The sequence below is a fragment of the Schistocerca gregaria genome, chromosome 7, assembly GCF_023897955.1.
Source record: "Schistocerca gregaria isolate iqSchGreg1 chromosome 7, iqSchGreg1.2, whole genome shotgun sequence".
NCBI lineage: Eukaryota > Metazoa > Arthropoda > Insecta > Orthoptera > Acrididae > Schistocerca > Schistocerca gregaria.
Genome location: NC_064926.1, coordinates 405,801,392 through 405,814,760, shown reverse-complemented (window position 1 = coordinate 405,814,760; position 13,369 = coordinate 405,801,392). Strand labels below are relative to the sequence as shown.

The following is a 13,369-nucleotide window of genomic DNA, read 5'->3' as shown; positions in this document are numbered from 1 at the left end:
TGTGTTTGATGTCCTTAGGTTAGTTAGGTTTAAGTAGTACTAACTTTAAAAAACTGGTAGAAGCCAATCTCGGGGAAGATCAGTTTGGATTCCGTAGAAATATTGGAACATGGAGGCAATACTGACCTTACGACTTATCTTAGAAGAAAGATTAAGGAAAAGCAAACCTACGTTTCTAGCATTTGTAAACTTACAGAAAGATTTTGACAATGTTGACTGGAATACTCTCTTTCAAATTCTAAAGGTGGCAGGGGTAAAATACAGGAAGCGAAAGGCTGTTTACAATTTGTACAGAAACCAGATGGCAGTTATAAGAGTCGAGGGGCATGAAAGGGAAGCAGTGGTTGGAAAGGGAATGAGACAGGGTTGTAGCCTCTCCCCGATGTTATTCAATTTATATATTGAGCAACAGTAAAGGAAACAAAAGAAAAATTCGGAGTAGGGATTAAAATCCATGGAGAAGAAAGAAAAACTTTGAGGTTCGCCGATGACATTGTAATTCTGTCAGAGACAGCAAAGGACTTGGAAGAGCAGTTGAACGGAATGGACAGTGTCTTAAAAGGGGGATATAAGATGAACATCAACAAAAGCAAAACGAGGATAATGGAATGTAGTCGAATTAAGTCGGGTGATGCTGAGGGAATTAGATTAGGAAATGAGACGCTTAAAGTACTAAAGGAGTTTTGCTATTTGGGGAACAAAATAACTGATGATGGTCGAAGTAGAGAAGATATAAAATGTAGACTGGCAACGGCAAGGAAAGCGTTTCTGAAGAAGAGAAATTTGTTAACATCGAGTACAGATTTAAGTGTCAGGAAGTCGTTTCTGAAAGTATTTGTATGGAGTGTAGCCATGTATGGAAGTGAAACACGGACGATAAATAGTTTTGACAAGAAGAGAATAGAAGCTTTTGAAATGTGGTGCTACACAAGAATGCTGAAGATAAGATTTGTAGATCACATAACTAATGATGAAGAATTGAGTAGAATTGGGGAGAAGAGGAGTTTGTGGAACAACTTGACTAGAAGAAGGAACCGGTTAGTGGGACATGTTCTGAGGCTTCAAGGGATCACAAATTTATTATTAAAGGGTAACGTGAAGGGCAAAAATCGTAGAGGGAGACCAAGAGACGAATACACTAAGCAGATTCAGAAGGATGTAGGCTGCAGTAGGTAGTGGGAGATGAAGAAGCTTGCACAGGATAGGGTAGCATGTAGAGCTGCATCAAACCAGTCTCAGGACTTAAGACCACAACAACAACAATAAGTTTAAGGGACTGATGACCACAGATGTTAAGTCCCATAGTGTTTAGAGCCATTTGAACCATTTTGAAGTAAGGGACACCGCAATCAGCCGCTGATAATGTTTATTGCAAATCCTGTTTTCGGTCACCGTGTAGCTATCTTGTCCGCATTATAAGTAAGTTAAAACAGAGGACATACTCCCAACTGCGCTATTCTGTTACCCTATAATATTGCAGGTTTTTTTTCATTTAATAATCAAGATCTAATTATTGATTTGTTTAGCTATCCTACTACTCTGTCATTGCTACTTTGCTAAATTGCAGAGCCATATATTGATCCATGGTTCTATCAGAGTTGAAAAGCAACAGCGAATAACCGAACCCCTTCTTATCAGGTCAGCCGTGCTGACATCTGTAGTCGTGTACTCGCCCTATAGCAGCTAACTGAGCTGACTGCTGATTATTGCGCCCAGTGAAACTGCAACTGTTTGGTATCGACCGAGGTTAAACAGCTGTTCCAGTGAAGTTGTAACGAGACGGCACAACAGGCTCACAGAAGTCGCCAACCATGTGAAGTACAAGCAGAAGCGCCTAGCATTTGACACAGCGAAAAAGGAAGTGTTCGTTTCCAGCATCCGAGAGACCATGTGAACTTAAAAATGCTAACTGCCCATCCATCTCATTGTTCCACAGGGCGATGCCTTCAAAATACAACATGCAAACATAATTATTTTTATCATCACTTGCTATTACAGCCTTTCTTTTTTCCAATTTTTACTTCCAGTCATAGCTTCACTGCACAAACACAGATGCGATTCCACTAGCAGACGTAAAAAGTGAACTTCGGCCATGATAGTGACCTCCAACTCGAGTAATATTAAATAATAAACGGTCCAGTCACTTTAATGTGACTGCCTGTCAAAAGCCTAAATAACCACTTTTTCCAATGCGGACGTGCTGGAAGATACCTAAAGGATTGTGGAGCCATCCATACTGCAGTGTCTCTTGGTGGCATTCTCAATAAACGCCAACCAGAGGCCTTTTTCAAATTCTACAGAAAAATCTAAGTTCAGCTTGCTAGGTTTCTCGGATGAGGATCAAGGATGTGAACATCTCGATCGAGGTGGAATCACAGAGTCTCGACTGAATTTAAAAATTGTTCAAATGGCTCTGAGCACTATGGGACTTAACATTTGAGGTCATCAGTCCCCTAGAACGTAGAACTACTTAAACCTAAGGACATCACATGGCCATCCTGATTTAGGTTTTCGTGATTTCCCTAAATCACCTCAGGAAAATGCCGGGATGGTTCCTTCGAAAGGGCACGGCCGACTTCCTTCCCCGTCCTTTACTAATCCGATGAGACCGATGACTCCTCTGTCTGGTCTCCTCACCCAACCCAACATCACACACATCCAAGCCCGAGGCTGGATCCGAACCTGCGACCGTAGCGATCGCGCTCTCAGCCACAACGGCCGGCCGACTGAGTTTAAATCCGTTTGATGGCCAGGTGAGTACGCTAAACTCACCTGGTGCACTTCAACCCATGCACATACACTGTGATCTGTGTGACACATTGCATTGTCCTGCTGACAGATGCCATCGTGCAGAGGCAAAAACAAGCTGCATGTAGGGCTTGGCATGGTCCCCAATAGTAGATTCATTCTTTTGTTGATCCATTGTGCCTCCTAGAATGACGAGATCACCCAAGGAATGCCACTAAAACATTCTCCAGACCATAAAGCTCCCTCCACCGGCCTGGATCCTTCGCCGATTGTTATAGAGTGTACACTTTCAGACGGCCATCTGTCCGCTGAGGACGCGATTCATCTGAAAAGGCCACCTGCTGCCACTCAGTGGACGTGCAGTTACTGTACTGCAGTGCAAGTTCCATCTTTCACCGCCTCTCAACAGCAGTCAGCATGGCTGCATGATTCTGTCTCCTATTACGGAAGCCCATACGCAGCAAAGTTCGCTGAACGGTCGTTGACAGTGTTGGCAGCTCCTTGGTTCATATGGACGATCTGTTGCTCAACAGTTGCACGACTATTCGCTGGTACACTCCTCGTAGCCGTCGCTCACCCCTGTCATCTATAGCTACAGTTGCTCCGGCGCTGGTTTTGGATAACGCCATTTTGCCTTGCGTGACATACGTTAACCACGGTGGCACACGAACAGTTTACAGACTTAGCGGTTAGGGAAATTCTTCCACCCTGGGTGCGAAAGCCAGTGACAGCGCCCTCTTGGACGTCACATAAATGGCTCCGTTTAAGCATTAGACAACATCTGCTTTGTTTTCCACGTCCCCCAGATACGTGTTACACTCCATCCATTGCTAGTGCTTCCACATGCAGTCTGTGAGCGGTTATTTCATGTTAACGTCAAACATAGGCGATGCTCACATTAATGTCACTGGATTGTGTATGAATGACAGCTTTCAGTGTCAGCAGAAACGGTCCAATGAAACTGCCTGTATTCTATTACTGTATCTGACTGGTGTAACGACTGGACGTAAAATAACTTTTATGCTGCTTGTGAAATATAGGAGTAGTTTGGAAGCCTGCGAGGGTGTCGGAAGCGATTTGTTGACTCCGCTCTGGGGAGGGGGGGTAAAGCTGCTGCTTTCCAGAATGTCAATTGTATCAAGTGGTGAGTGAGTGATCGGCGGTGACCAATAATGATGTACCGCCAGTACAGAAAGCTTTGAAAGAGTGCTCAAGGAAAATCGTGATTGCGAGCGTGGAATTCTGGGTGCTGCCAGTATCCTAGTCGAGTGGTCCAGTTTCGTAAACACACATTGGGTTATAGGAGGAGTGTAGTAGGCGGAGGTGGTGTTTAATGTACGAGGCGGAGTTAAGGAAGGCTGAAAGAAAATAACTTCCGCTTCTTCTCTTAGAAACATGAAGAATGTCAGTTCTTGTCTCTGTCTTTCTCCTTTTTTACTTGGAACTCTTAGCTAGGTTTGTTTAAGGTGGAGATTATCAACGAGAACTGTTAGCAACCAGCGGGTGGCGCCGGAGTGAGTGTTACGCGATGTCGTCTTCCAAGCTACTGGTCGGATGTGAAATTTTTTCGAAGGCTGATGGATTGCTACAGGAGTAGTGAAAAATTTGACCCCGCGTGGCTGGTCGGAGCGAGGCTGGTAAGCTTTTCTCACATTGATTTAAAGGTTTAACAGAGCAGGGAAGTACAATTGGTCTGTCAATGATCATGACGTGGTTAATCCGTGGAACAGCATGTCGCGGAACTACTGTCGCGCGTCGCACATCGCCAAGACGGCGTGGATTTTGGACGGGGCCGTGAGGAGTCTTCGGGCTTAAAATAGGATAATTTGTCCTGCACTGGCTAGAACCTCGCAGTCGAACTTCTCCGCACCTTGTAGGTCCATGTTTCAAAAAACCACGAGCGAAAATACGATTTTTCAATTCGTCATACCTTGTTTTGGGTAGCCCTTGGCCTAGCAAACATTTATATACCTGTCGAAAAACTGGCGTACTCTACCTAGCATACAGTGCAGGGTGAAAGTTTGAATATTTCATTCTTCCTCCAGCTTAGGCAAACTGAGCAAATGATTGGTTATTTGCAATAGATGGGTTGTTCTTTAGAAAACTCTGAAAAATCATGCACTCCGCAATACCGTTTCTTTCAGGAGTGCTAGTTCTGCAAGGTTCGCAGGAGAGCTTCTGTAAAGTTTGGAAGGTAGGAGACGAGATTCTGGCAGAAGTAAAGCTGTGAGGACGGAGCGTGAGTCGTGCTTGGGTAGCTCAGATGGTAGAGCACTTGACCGAGGAAGGCAAAGGTCCCGAGTTCCACTCTCGGTCTGGCACACAATTTTAATCCTCTACGAAGTTTTATAAAATTTCTATTCATGAGACACAGTCGAAATTTTTACCATACGTTCTTAAAAGCATATTCTCGGGGAACTTCGAAACTTTTTTCAGTATCATTATGCACTACCGAGGTGCACAAGTTCAAAGTTATCGTACTTACGCTCAAAAAAAGGGACGGAAATAAATTTTCACTTATCTTTGCACTGTGTGCCACAATTATCTAAGAAACCAACCATAGCAAATTGTTCAAATTTTAACCGTACTTTCCTTAGAAATTCGTCTAGAGCTGCGGTATCCTCGTTTTTTGGAAAATTTGTGTCCGTTAGGGAGATAGACAGAAAAACTATGATTTTTTAATATCAAACGTACTAACTGTGAGGACGGCCACTACTTAAGATGATAATCTTGCGGAACGTTGAAACTGTTTTCTGTGTCATCGTCCTTTGCCGAGGTTCAGAGGTTCAAAATTATTGTACTTATGCATGTAAAATATGGACTTAACATCCGGTGTGTGGCGTAAATGTAGTTGTACGTGGCATAATGAGCACATAGCAAGTGGGATACGGTCATCGCAAGGTTTCTGATATCGCCAAACTATGTTTTCAGGCAGCATTTCAGTAATTTTTCACCAATAAAACTCTACGACTTGCTGTCTCTGTATAATGGACCCATCAAGGCTGTGCCAGTACGCCCAAAGTGGTACAACAGTGAAAAGAAAAGCTAAAAATTATCTTCACATGCCTGTAAAGAACTCAAAATTTCTGCCAAATATTATGTAAAACTGGAATTACTGAAATTTCTGTAAAATATTTCTAATGATATAATACTTGCTTTTGTTAAGCGATTTAAGTTGATTCACTACTCCGAGGATATGTACTTCTACGTTACTCATTTCGGCACCTGTTCTGGATTCGAACTCTGGAATATTTACTTCGTCTTCTTATGTGAAGGCATTTCGGAAGACTGTGTTTAGTAACTCTGCTTTGGCAGCACTGTCTTCGATAGTATCTCCATTGCTATCACGCAGAGAGGGCATTGATTGTTTCTTGCCACTAACATACTTCACATACGACTAGAATCTCCTTTGATTTTCTGCCAGGTTTCGAGACAACGTTTCGTTGTGGAAACTGTTATAGGCATGTCGCATTGAAGTCCGCGCTAAATTTCGAGCTTCTGTACAAGATCTTCAATCCTGGTGATTTTGCGTCTTTTTAAATTTGGCATGTTGTTTCGATGTTTCTGCAACAGTGTTCTTACCCGTTTTGTGTACCAAGGAGGATCAGCTCCGTCGTTTGTTAATTTATTTGGTATAAATCTCTCAATTCCTGCCGATACTATTTCTTTGAATTTAAGCCACATCTGGTCAACACTTATATTATTAATTTGGAATGAGTGGAGATTATCTCTTAGGAAGGCGGCAAGTGAATGTTTATCTGCTTTTTTGAATAGGTATATTTTTCGCACAACTTTCGAGGATTTGGGGATTACAATATTCAATCTCGCTGCGACAACTCTGTCTTCACTAATCCCTGACTCGATTTTGATGTTCGTTATTAACTCAGGATTATTTGTTGCTAAGAGGTCAATTGTGTTTTCACAACCCTTTACTATTCGCGTGGGCTCATGAACTAATTAATCGAAATAATTTTCAGAGAATGCGTTTAGCACAATTTCGCACGATATTTTATACGTACCTTCTGAATTAAACATGTATTTTTGGCAACATATCGAGAGTAAATTAAAGTCACCACCAACTGTTATCGTATGAGTCGGAAACGTGTTTAAAATCATACCCAAGTTTTCTTTGAACCTTTCGGCAACTGTATCATTTGAATTGGGAGGTCGGTAAAAGGATCCAATTATTGTTTTATTTCGGTTGCCAACAATGACCTCTGCCCATACTAATTCACAGGAAGTATCTACTTCAATTTCGCGATAAGTTAAACTACTTCTGACAGCAACAAACACGCCATCGCCAACCGTGTTTATCCTATCCTTTCGGAACACCGTCAGGTTCTTCGCAAAAATTTCGGCTGAGCTTATATCTGGCTTTAGCCAGCTTTTTAGTGCCTATAATGATTTAAGCATCAGTGCTTTCCATTAGTTCTTGGAGCTCTGCCACTTTCCCAATACAGCTACGACAATTTACAACTGTTATACCAACGGTTCCTGTATCTACGTTCTTCCTGTGTTCGGCCTGCACCGTTAGTGACTGAAGCCCCTCTAACCTTAAAAACCGCCCAGGCCACGCCACACAGCCCCCGCTACCGGTGTAGCCGCCTCCTGCGTATAGAGGACACCAAGCCTGTTCAGAGGAACCCGAAACCCAAACACCCTTTGGCACAAGTCGAGGAATCTGAAGCCTACACGGTCGCAGAACCGTCTGAGCCTCCACTCGGCTCTGTACCAGAGGTCTGCAATCGGTCCTGTCGCCTATGCTGCAAATGGTCAGCTCTGCTTTCATCTTGCAAGCAAGACTGGCAGCCTTTACCACTTCTGTTAGCCGCTCCAAACTAGAGAGAATCTTTTCTGATACAAAGCGACACATATCATTGGTACCGACGTGAGCAACCATCTGCAGTTGGGTGCACCCTGTGCTCTTCATGGCATCAGGAGGACCCTTTCCACATCTAGAATGACTGCACTCGATAAGCACACGGAGTGCACAATGTTTTTCTTACCCTCCTTTTCAGCCAAGTCCCTAAGGGGCCCCATAACGCGCCTAAATGTTCAATGGGATTCATTTCGGGAAATCTGGGTGTCCACATGATTCGCTCTAATTGTCCAGAAGGCTCTTCCAACCAATCGCGAGCAACTGTTGCCCGGTGAAATAACATCGACGTTTGGGTACACGAAGTCTATGAATGGCTGAAGTAGCCGAACATAATCATTTCTAGTCAATGAGCGGTTTTAGTTGGACCAGAGCACCTAGCCCATTCCATGTAATCACAGTCCACAACATGTGGAGCCACCACCAGCTTGCACGGTGCCTTGTTGACAACGTGGGTCCATAGTTTCGTGGGGTCTGTGCCATACTCGAACCCTACTATCAGCTCCTACCTACTGAAATCTGAACTCACCTGATCAGCCCACAGTTATCCAGTCGTATAGAGTAAAACCGAAATGGTCACGAGCCCTGGGAAGGCGCTGCAGGCGATGTCGTGGCACTGTTCTAACGGATATGTTCGTCATACGTCCCATGTTCATTTCTGCTTTTATTTCACGAAGTGTTTCTTGTCTATTAGCGCTGAAAACTCTATGGAAACGTCACTGCTCCCGGTCGTTATCTGCAGGCCGTCGGCCACTGCGTTGTCCGAGGTGAGATGTAATGCCTGGAGTCTGGTATTCTCGGCACACCCTTGACACAGTGGCTCTCGGGCTATTGAATTCTCTAACGATTTCTGAAATGAAATGCCCCATGTGCCTAGGTCCAACTGTCATTCCGCGCCCTTTCTGTTAATTCCCGTCGTGCGTCCATAATAACATCGAAAACCATTTTACATGAATCATCTGAGTTCAAATGACATACTACCACCATCCCATGATTTTGTCACCTCAGTGTACATGTATTCGTTTGTACTTTACTACACAGTATCCAAATCGACGTTGAAGGAACCTGATGCAGCGGTTTCAAATTCCAATAGTAGCAGATATTTCGTCAATCGGAATTCAGCCAATGAGATCAATTTTTCATCTCAGAACTGTGGACTTTGTTGAAACCCGAACTTCTGTGAATTTTCTCTTGGAGCGAGGGCCACTATCACAAATGATGGTGATTTCAGCCGTTGAGGTCAGCTATTCGAGAGAAGCAGACTATGTGTCGGCACCAGATATGATCCTATTCTTTCGTTTTTTTCTGTACCCACAATAACAAGGCTCATCACAATCATCCATACTACATATTCGTACAGCCACTTGAAACTTTATAAGACGCTGTGAAAAAAGTACAAAATTAAAACTTTTAAACTTTCTGAAACTTCCAAAAACACACGCATTATTAACTCTGTATCCAGTGAAAATACGCTCAAAAATTTTACATTATTAGTTTGGACGATTTCGTGGCTATAAATGCAAGTAGTGGAGACGCGAATATCGATAGTTTTTTTATAGGACTTTACGTAACGATCACCTTTAACATTGTAATTCTTCATGCTTTCCCGGCGATCTGTTGACATCTTGAATATTCGGGAATCCAGCCGGAGTGGCCACTCAATGGATTATAATGACACCAAGATTGTGACACAGACCTCAAGATTTTGGGACAGTGTCATTAAAGAACCCATTGAGATTAAGGTCACAGACAATCTAATCAACCGCGATTCGGAATACTGCCTAGAATCCAGCACTGCCTGGAATCCAGCGCTTGAGCTTGTGAAAACTCAACGCAGGACACTCCGGGATTCCACAAGAAATAGAAGTGGAGACCGAAAGAACAGCCGTGAGACAAGGTGTCGGACATTAGAGACCAGATCTGACACACCCCAGATCATGAACTCGACTTCAGAAGACGGCCAGGCCGGGCGCGGACGGGGGAGGGAACACCGGCGACCAGAGAGGGACAATCTAGCCGCGTCTGGCGGGCGCGGACCGCAGACGGAACACACGGAGCGGAGCGGACCGTTTAGGGAGCGCACAGCACGAAACAGAAGTGGAAATCATAGTAACAGTCATGAGATAGAGTACCCAACATCTCAAATCGGGTCTGACACACCCCAAATGACAACCACAACCGTTGAGGACGGCCAAAACGGGCGCCGACGGTAGTCGGAACATCCGCAACTGGAGGGGTCCGTTGAAGCCGAGTCTGGGGGGGGGGGGGGGGGGGGGGGTAGCGGACCACAGATGGAACACTCGACTCGGCGCTGCGCGGACTGCTTAAGGAACGCCCAGCTCCTCTCAGGCATAAATACTGGACTCGATCGACCCAAGAACCACCAAGGAGGCTACCAGTCTCACACGCCGCACACGAGTCAGTCGCTGAGATGAGCAGCCGCGAGAAGGACGTACCTGCGCTTGCTAGCGACGCGAAGGGTGTGGCAGATCGCCGTCCGGCCGCGCTTGCGCCGTCGGCGGCCCCATCTGGCCCCCCACTTATGACGACCAGTGCTATGGCTATGGATTTGATGGACACGGCTCCGGAAACTTTGAAGACAGCGCTGTCTGCTCCGCTCCCCAATTCTGAAGATGAGAGCTCCACCGCCCCTCAGCCACGCGGACGAAGTGGGAAACAGAAGAGGAGGGCAACAGCCGCGACGTCCGCTGTTCGCAGCTCGCCGATCGAGAAGAGGGCCAAGCAAGATTTCGCCCCTGACGCTGATGGTTTTGTCCCGGCCCGGCGCACTGCAAGACGCATGCAGTCATCGACGACGCTTCCAACTGCCGTCGCCAACTCATTCGACGCGCTCGCTGACGCGCCGGACCAGCTGCCGCGCGATTCTGCGCCGAAGAAAGACTCCCATCTTCCGCCGGTGGTCCTCCAGTTTCGGCCGCCCTATGGGGAACTGCAGAAGTTGTTGCGCAGCTGGACAACGGCCGTGTATACCGTGAAGCCTGCCGGACGAGACCTGTACAGGGTCACACTCCGCACTGCTGACGACTATCGCCGGGTCGCTCAGGAGGCGTCTGAGCGTGGTATCCCGTTCTGTACCCACGCTTCCGCACCTGACAAGGACTTGAAGATTGTAATCCGGGACCTCCCATTCAACATGGAAGCCAATCACCTGCATCGCGAACTCGCTGACCTGGGATTCTACATACGGGCAGTCGCGCGATTATATGCCGCTCTTCCTGGTCGTCTGCTCCGACACCGTGGAGAACCGCAAACTCTACCAATTGACGCGGGTCGCCGACGTTCCGGTTCAGACCGAAGATCTTCGCTCCAGGAGAGGCCCTGTGCAGTGCTTTCGCTGCCAGGGGATGAATCACGTCGCGCGCCAGTGCTCTATGCCGGACAGATGTGTTAAATGCGCCGGCGCCCACGCGGGAAGTGTGTGCCCCCGTCCGCCCACCGAGAAGCTGACATGTGCACTCTGTGGCGGTGCTCACGTGGTCAGATATCGTGGGTGTGAGGTGTGGAAGCGTGCCATCACTCGCCAACGTGGCCAAACACCAGCGCCGCGTCCGAAGAAGCCAGCAACGAGACGGCCCGGCGTCTCTTTCGCGGCGGCAACGTCAGGGGCGCCCTCCGCCGTCCCGGCTGCGTCGGCTGCTCCTGCTCCTGTCGCGTTCGATGCCGTGCCGATACCTGAGGATCCTGCGCCTCCACCACAGCTGCTAGTGGCGGACCCGGGTACTGCCTCTCCCAGGACGACGGCCGGACCGCGCCCCGCCAATCGCCGGCGTGGGGGTCAGCGCCCCGTGGGTACCCAGCGCTCGGCATCGTCAGTCGAGCAGCCCCAGGTGGACTCTCACAGCGAGTCAGCCACGCCTCCCCCTTCCAGTGACGGGGCCACGCCGGCTGCCTCCACCACTGACCTGGCCAACCTCATCGCGCAGCTCACTGCCTTGGTGACCAGTGCTACGAAGTTGATTGAAGTCCTGTCGCAGCAACTCACTGCTGCAGTGCCGATGGCCTCTCCGGCCCCGACCGCTGTCAACACTCACCAGCTGCACCATGGGCAGCGTTAGAGGGCTCACAGTCGTCGCGTGGAATGCCAACGGCGTCCGCACTCAAGCTGGTGAACTTCGGCAATTTCTCCGAGATGAAGCCGTCGACGTCTGCCTTATCAATGAAACCCACCTGAAGCCTGGGGTCGACGTCAGGGCGGCCAACTACTCCAGCTATAGCACCGATCGACTGACGGCGGTTGGTGGGACAGCCGTTTACGTCCGCAATGGCATTCGTCATCACGTGATACAACTTCCACCACAGGCAACCCTGGAGGCCACTGTTCACACCTCGGCGGGCGCCATCACGTTCGTTGCTGCCTATCGACCGCCGTCTCGTCCACTGGACCCTGCTGACATCGATGCTCTGCTCTCCTTGAGGGGGCAGATGTTCGTTGCCGGGGACTTCAATAGTCAACATGTCTCCTGGAACTTTAGGATCACCAATGCCGCTGGCCGCTGACTGCTCCGGGTAGCTGAACGCCACCATGCGCTTGTGGTGGGGCCGTACGACCCGACAATCTTCCCTGCCCCTGGCCTCCAGGATATAATCGACGTCGCGGTCGTCAAGGGTATCCCTCATCAGATCACTGCCACGACGAGGACGGCACTTTCTTCTGATCATGTCCCAGTGGTTTCGATATCGACTTAGACGCCCTGCAACAGCCCAGGCGAGGCATCTCACTAGCTGGCATCGACTGGGGCAGGTTTCAAGCAGCCGTGACGGACTCCCTCGCCGCCGCGCCGCCCCCTGCGGAAGCCGGAGCGGACGCAGCACTTCTGCACTTTGCGGCAACCACGATCGACGCTGCCAACATAGCAACGCCGCCCCGACCTCGCACTCCGCCTGACTACTCCCGCCAGCTGCCGCCGGACATCCTTGCGGCCATCACTGAGAAGAACCGGGTATACCGGGAGTGGCAGCGGACAAGAAATGCCGACACCAAGCGCCTTCTCAACAGGATGCGGCGGGACATCCGGGTCGCCATTGAAAACCATGGCAATCGCGACTGGAATAACAAGGTCGCCACCCTCTGTCTTGACGACGGCACGGCCTGGCAGACGACGAAGCGTTTCCTACGCCGCACGCAACGTATCCCTCCGCTGCTGGTCAATGGTCAGGCTGTCTGCGAACCAGCTGCGAAGGCTGATGCCCTCGCAGACGTCTTTGAGGGTGCGTTTACGCCGATCGAAGACCCGACCGACGCTGTCTACGACGATCTGGTTGCTGACCGGCTCGCACGCTACTTGGAGACACGCAACGACGATGACGTCATTGAAGAGACGACGGCAGAGGAGGTGTCGTCCGTCCTGCGTGCCCTGAACCCCAGGATAGCTGCGCGCCCAGACGACGTTTCCAACGCCCTACTCCAGAAGTTGCCGCCGGTGGCTGTCACTCATCTCGCCGCCGTCTTTAATGTAATCCTCCGGTCCTGCAGTTTTCCTCAGTCCTGGAAGCATGCAGAGATCGTGGCGATTCCGAAGATGGGGAAGGATCTGCGTCAGCCCGCGAACTACAGACCTATTAGTTTACTGCCAGCCGTCTCCAAGGTCTTTGAAAGGGTGTACATCAGGCGGCTGCAGCGCCACGTTGACGAGGAAGGCCTCCTGTCCGAAGAGCAGTTCGGCTTTCGCAGGGGCCACTCGGCAGTTCACCAACTCCTACGGCTAGTGGAAGATGCGTTCGTTG

The 13,369-nt window shown here is 48.7% G+C and overlaps 1 protein-coding gene across 1 annotated transcript; it reads left to right on the top strand.

Annotated features, from left to right (window-relative positions):
- Positions 1 to 10,055: 10,055 nt before the first annotated feature.
- Positions 10,056 to 11,700, top strand: LOC126282411 (mucin-5AC-like). The gene is made up of 2 exons (XM_049982068.1): positions 10,056 to 10,639; positions 11,028 to 11,700. The coding sequence occupies exons 1-2, from the start codon at positions 10,056 to 10,058 to the stop codon at positions 11,698 to 11,700; spliced, it is 1,257 nt and encodes a 418-aa protein (XP_049838025.1).
- Positions 11,701 to 13,369: the final 1,669 nt, after the last annotated feature.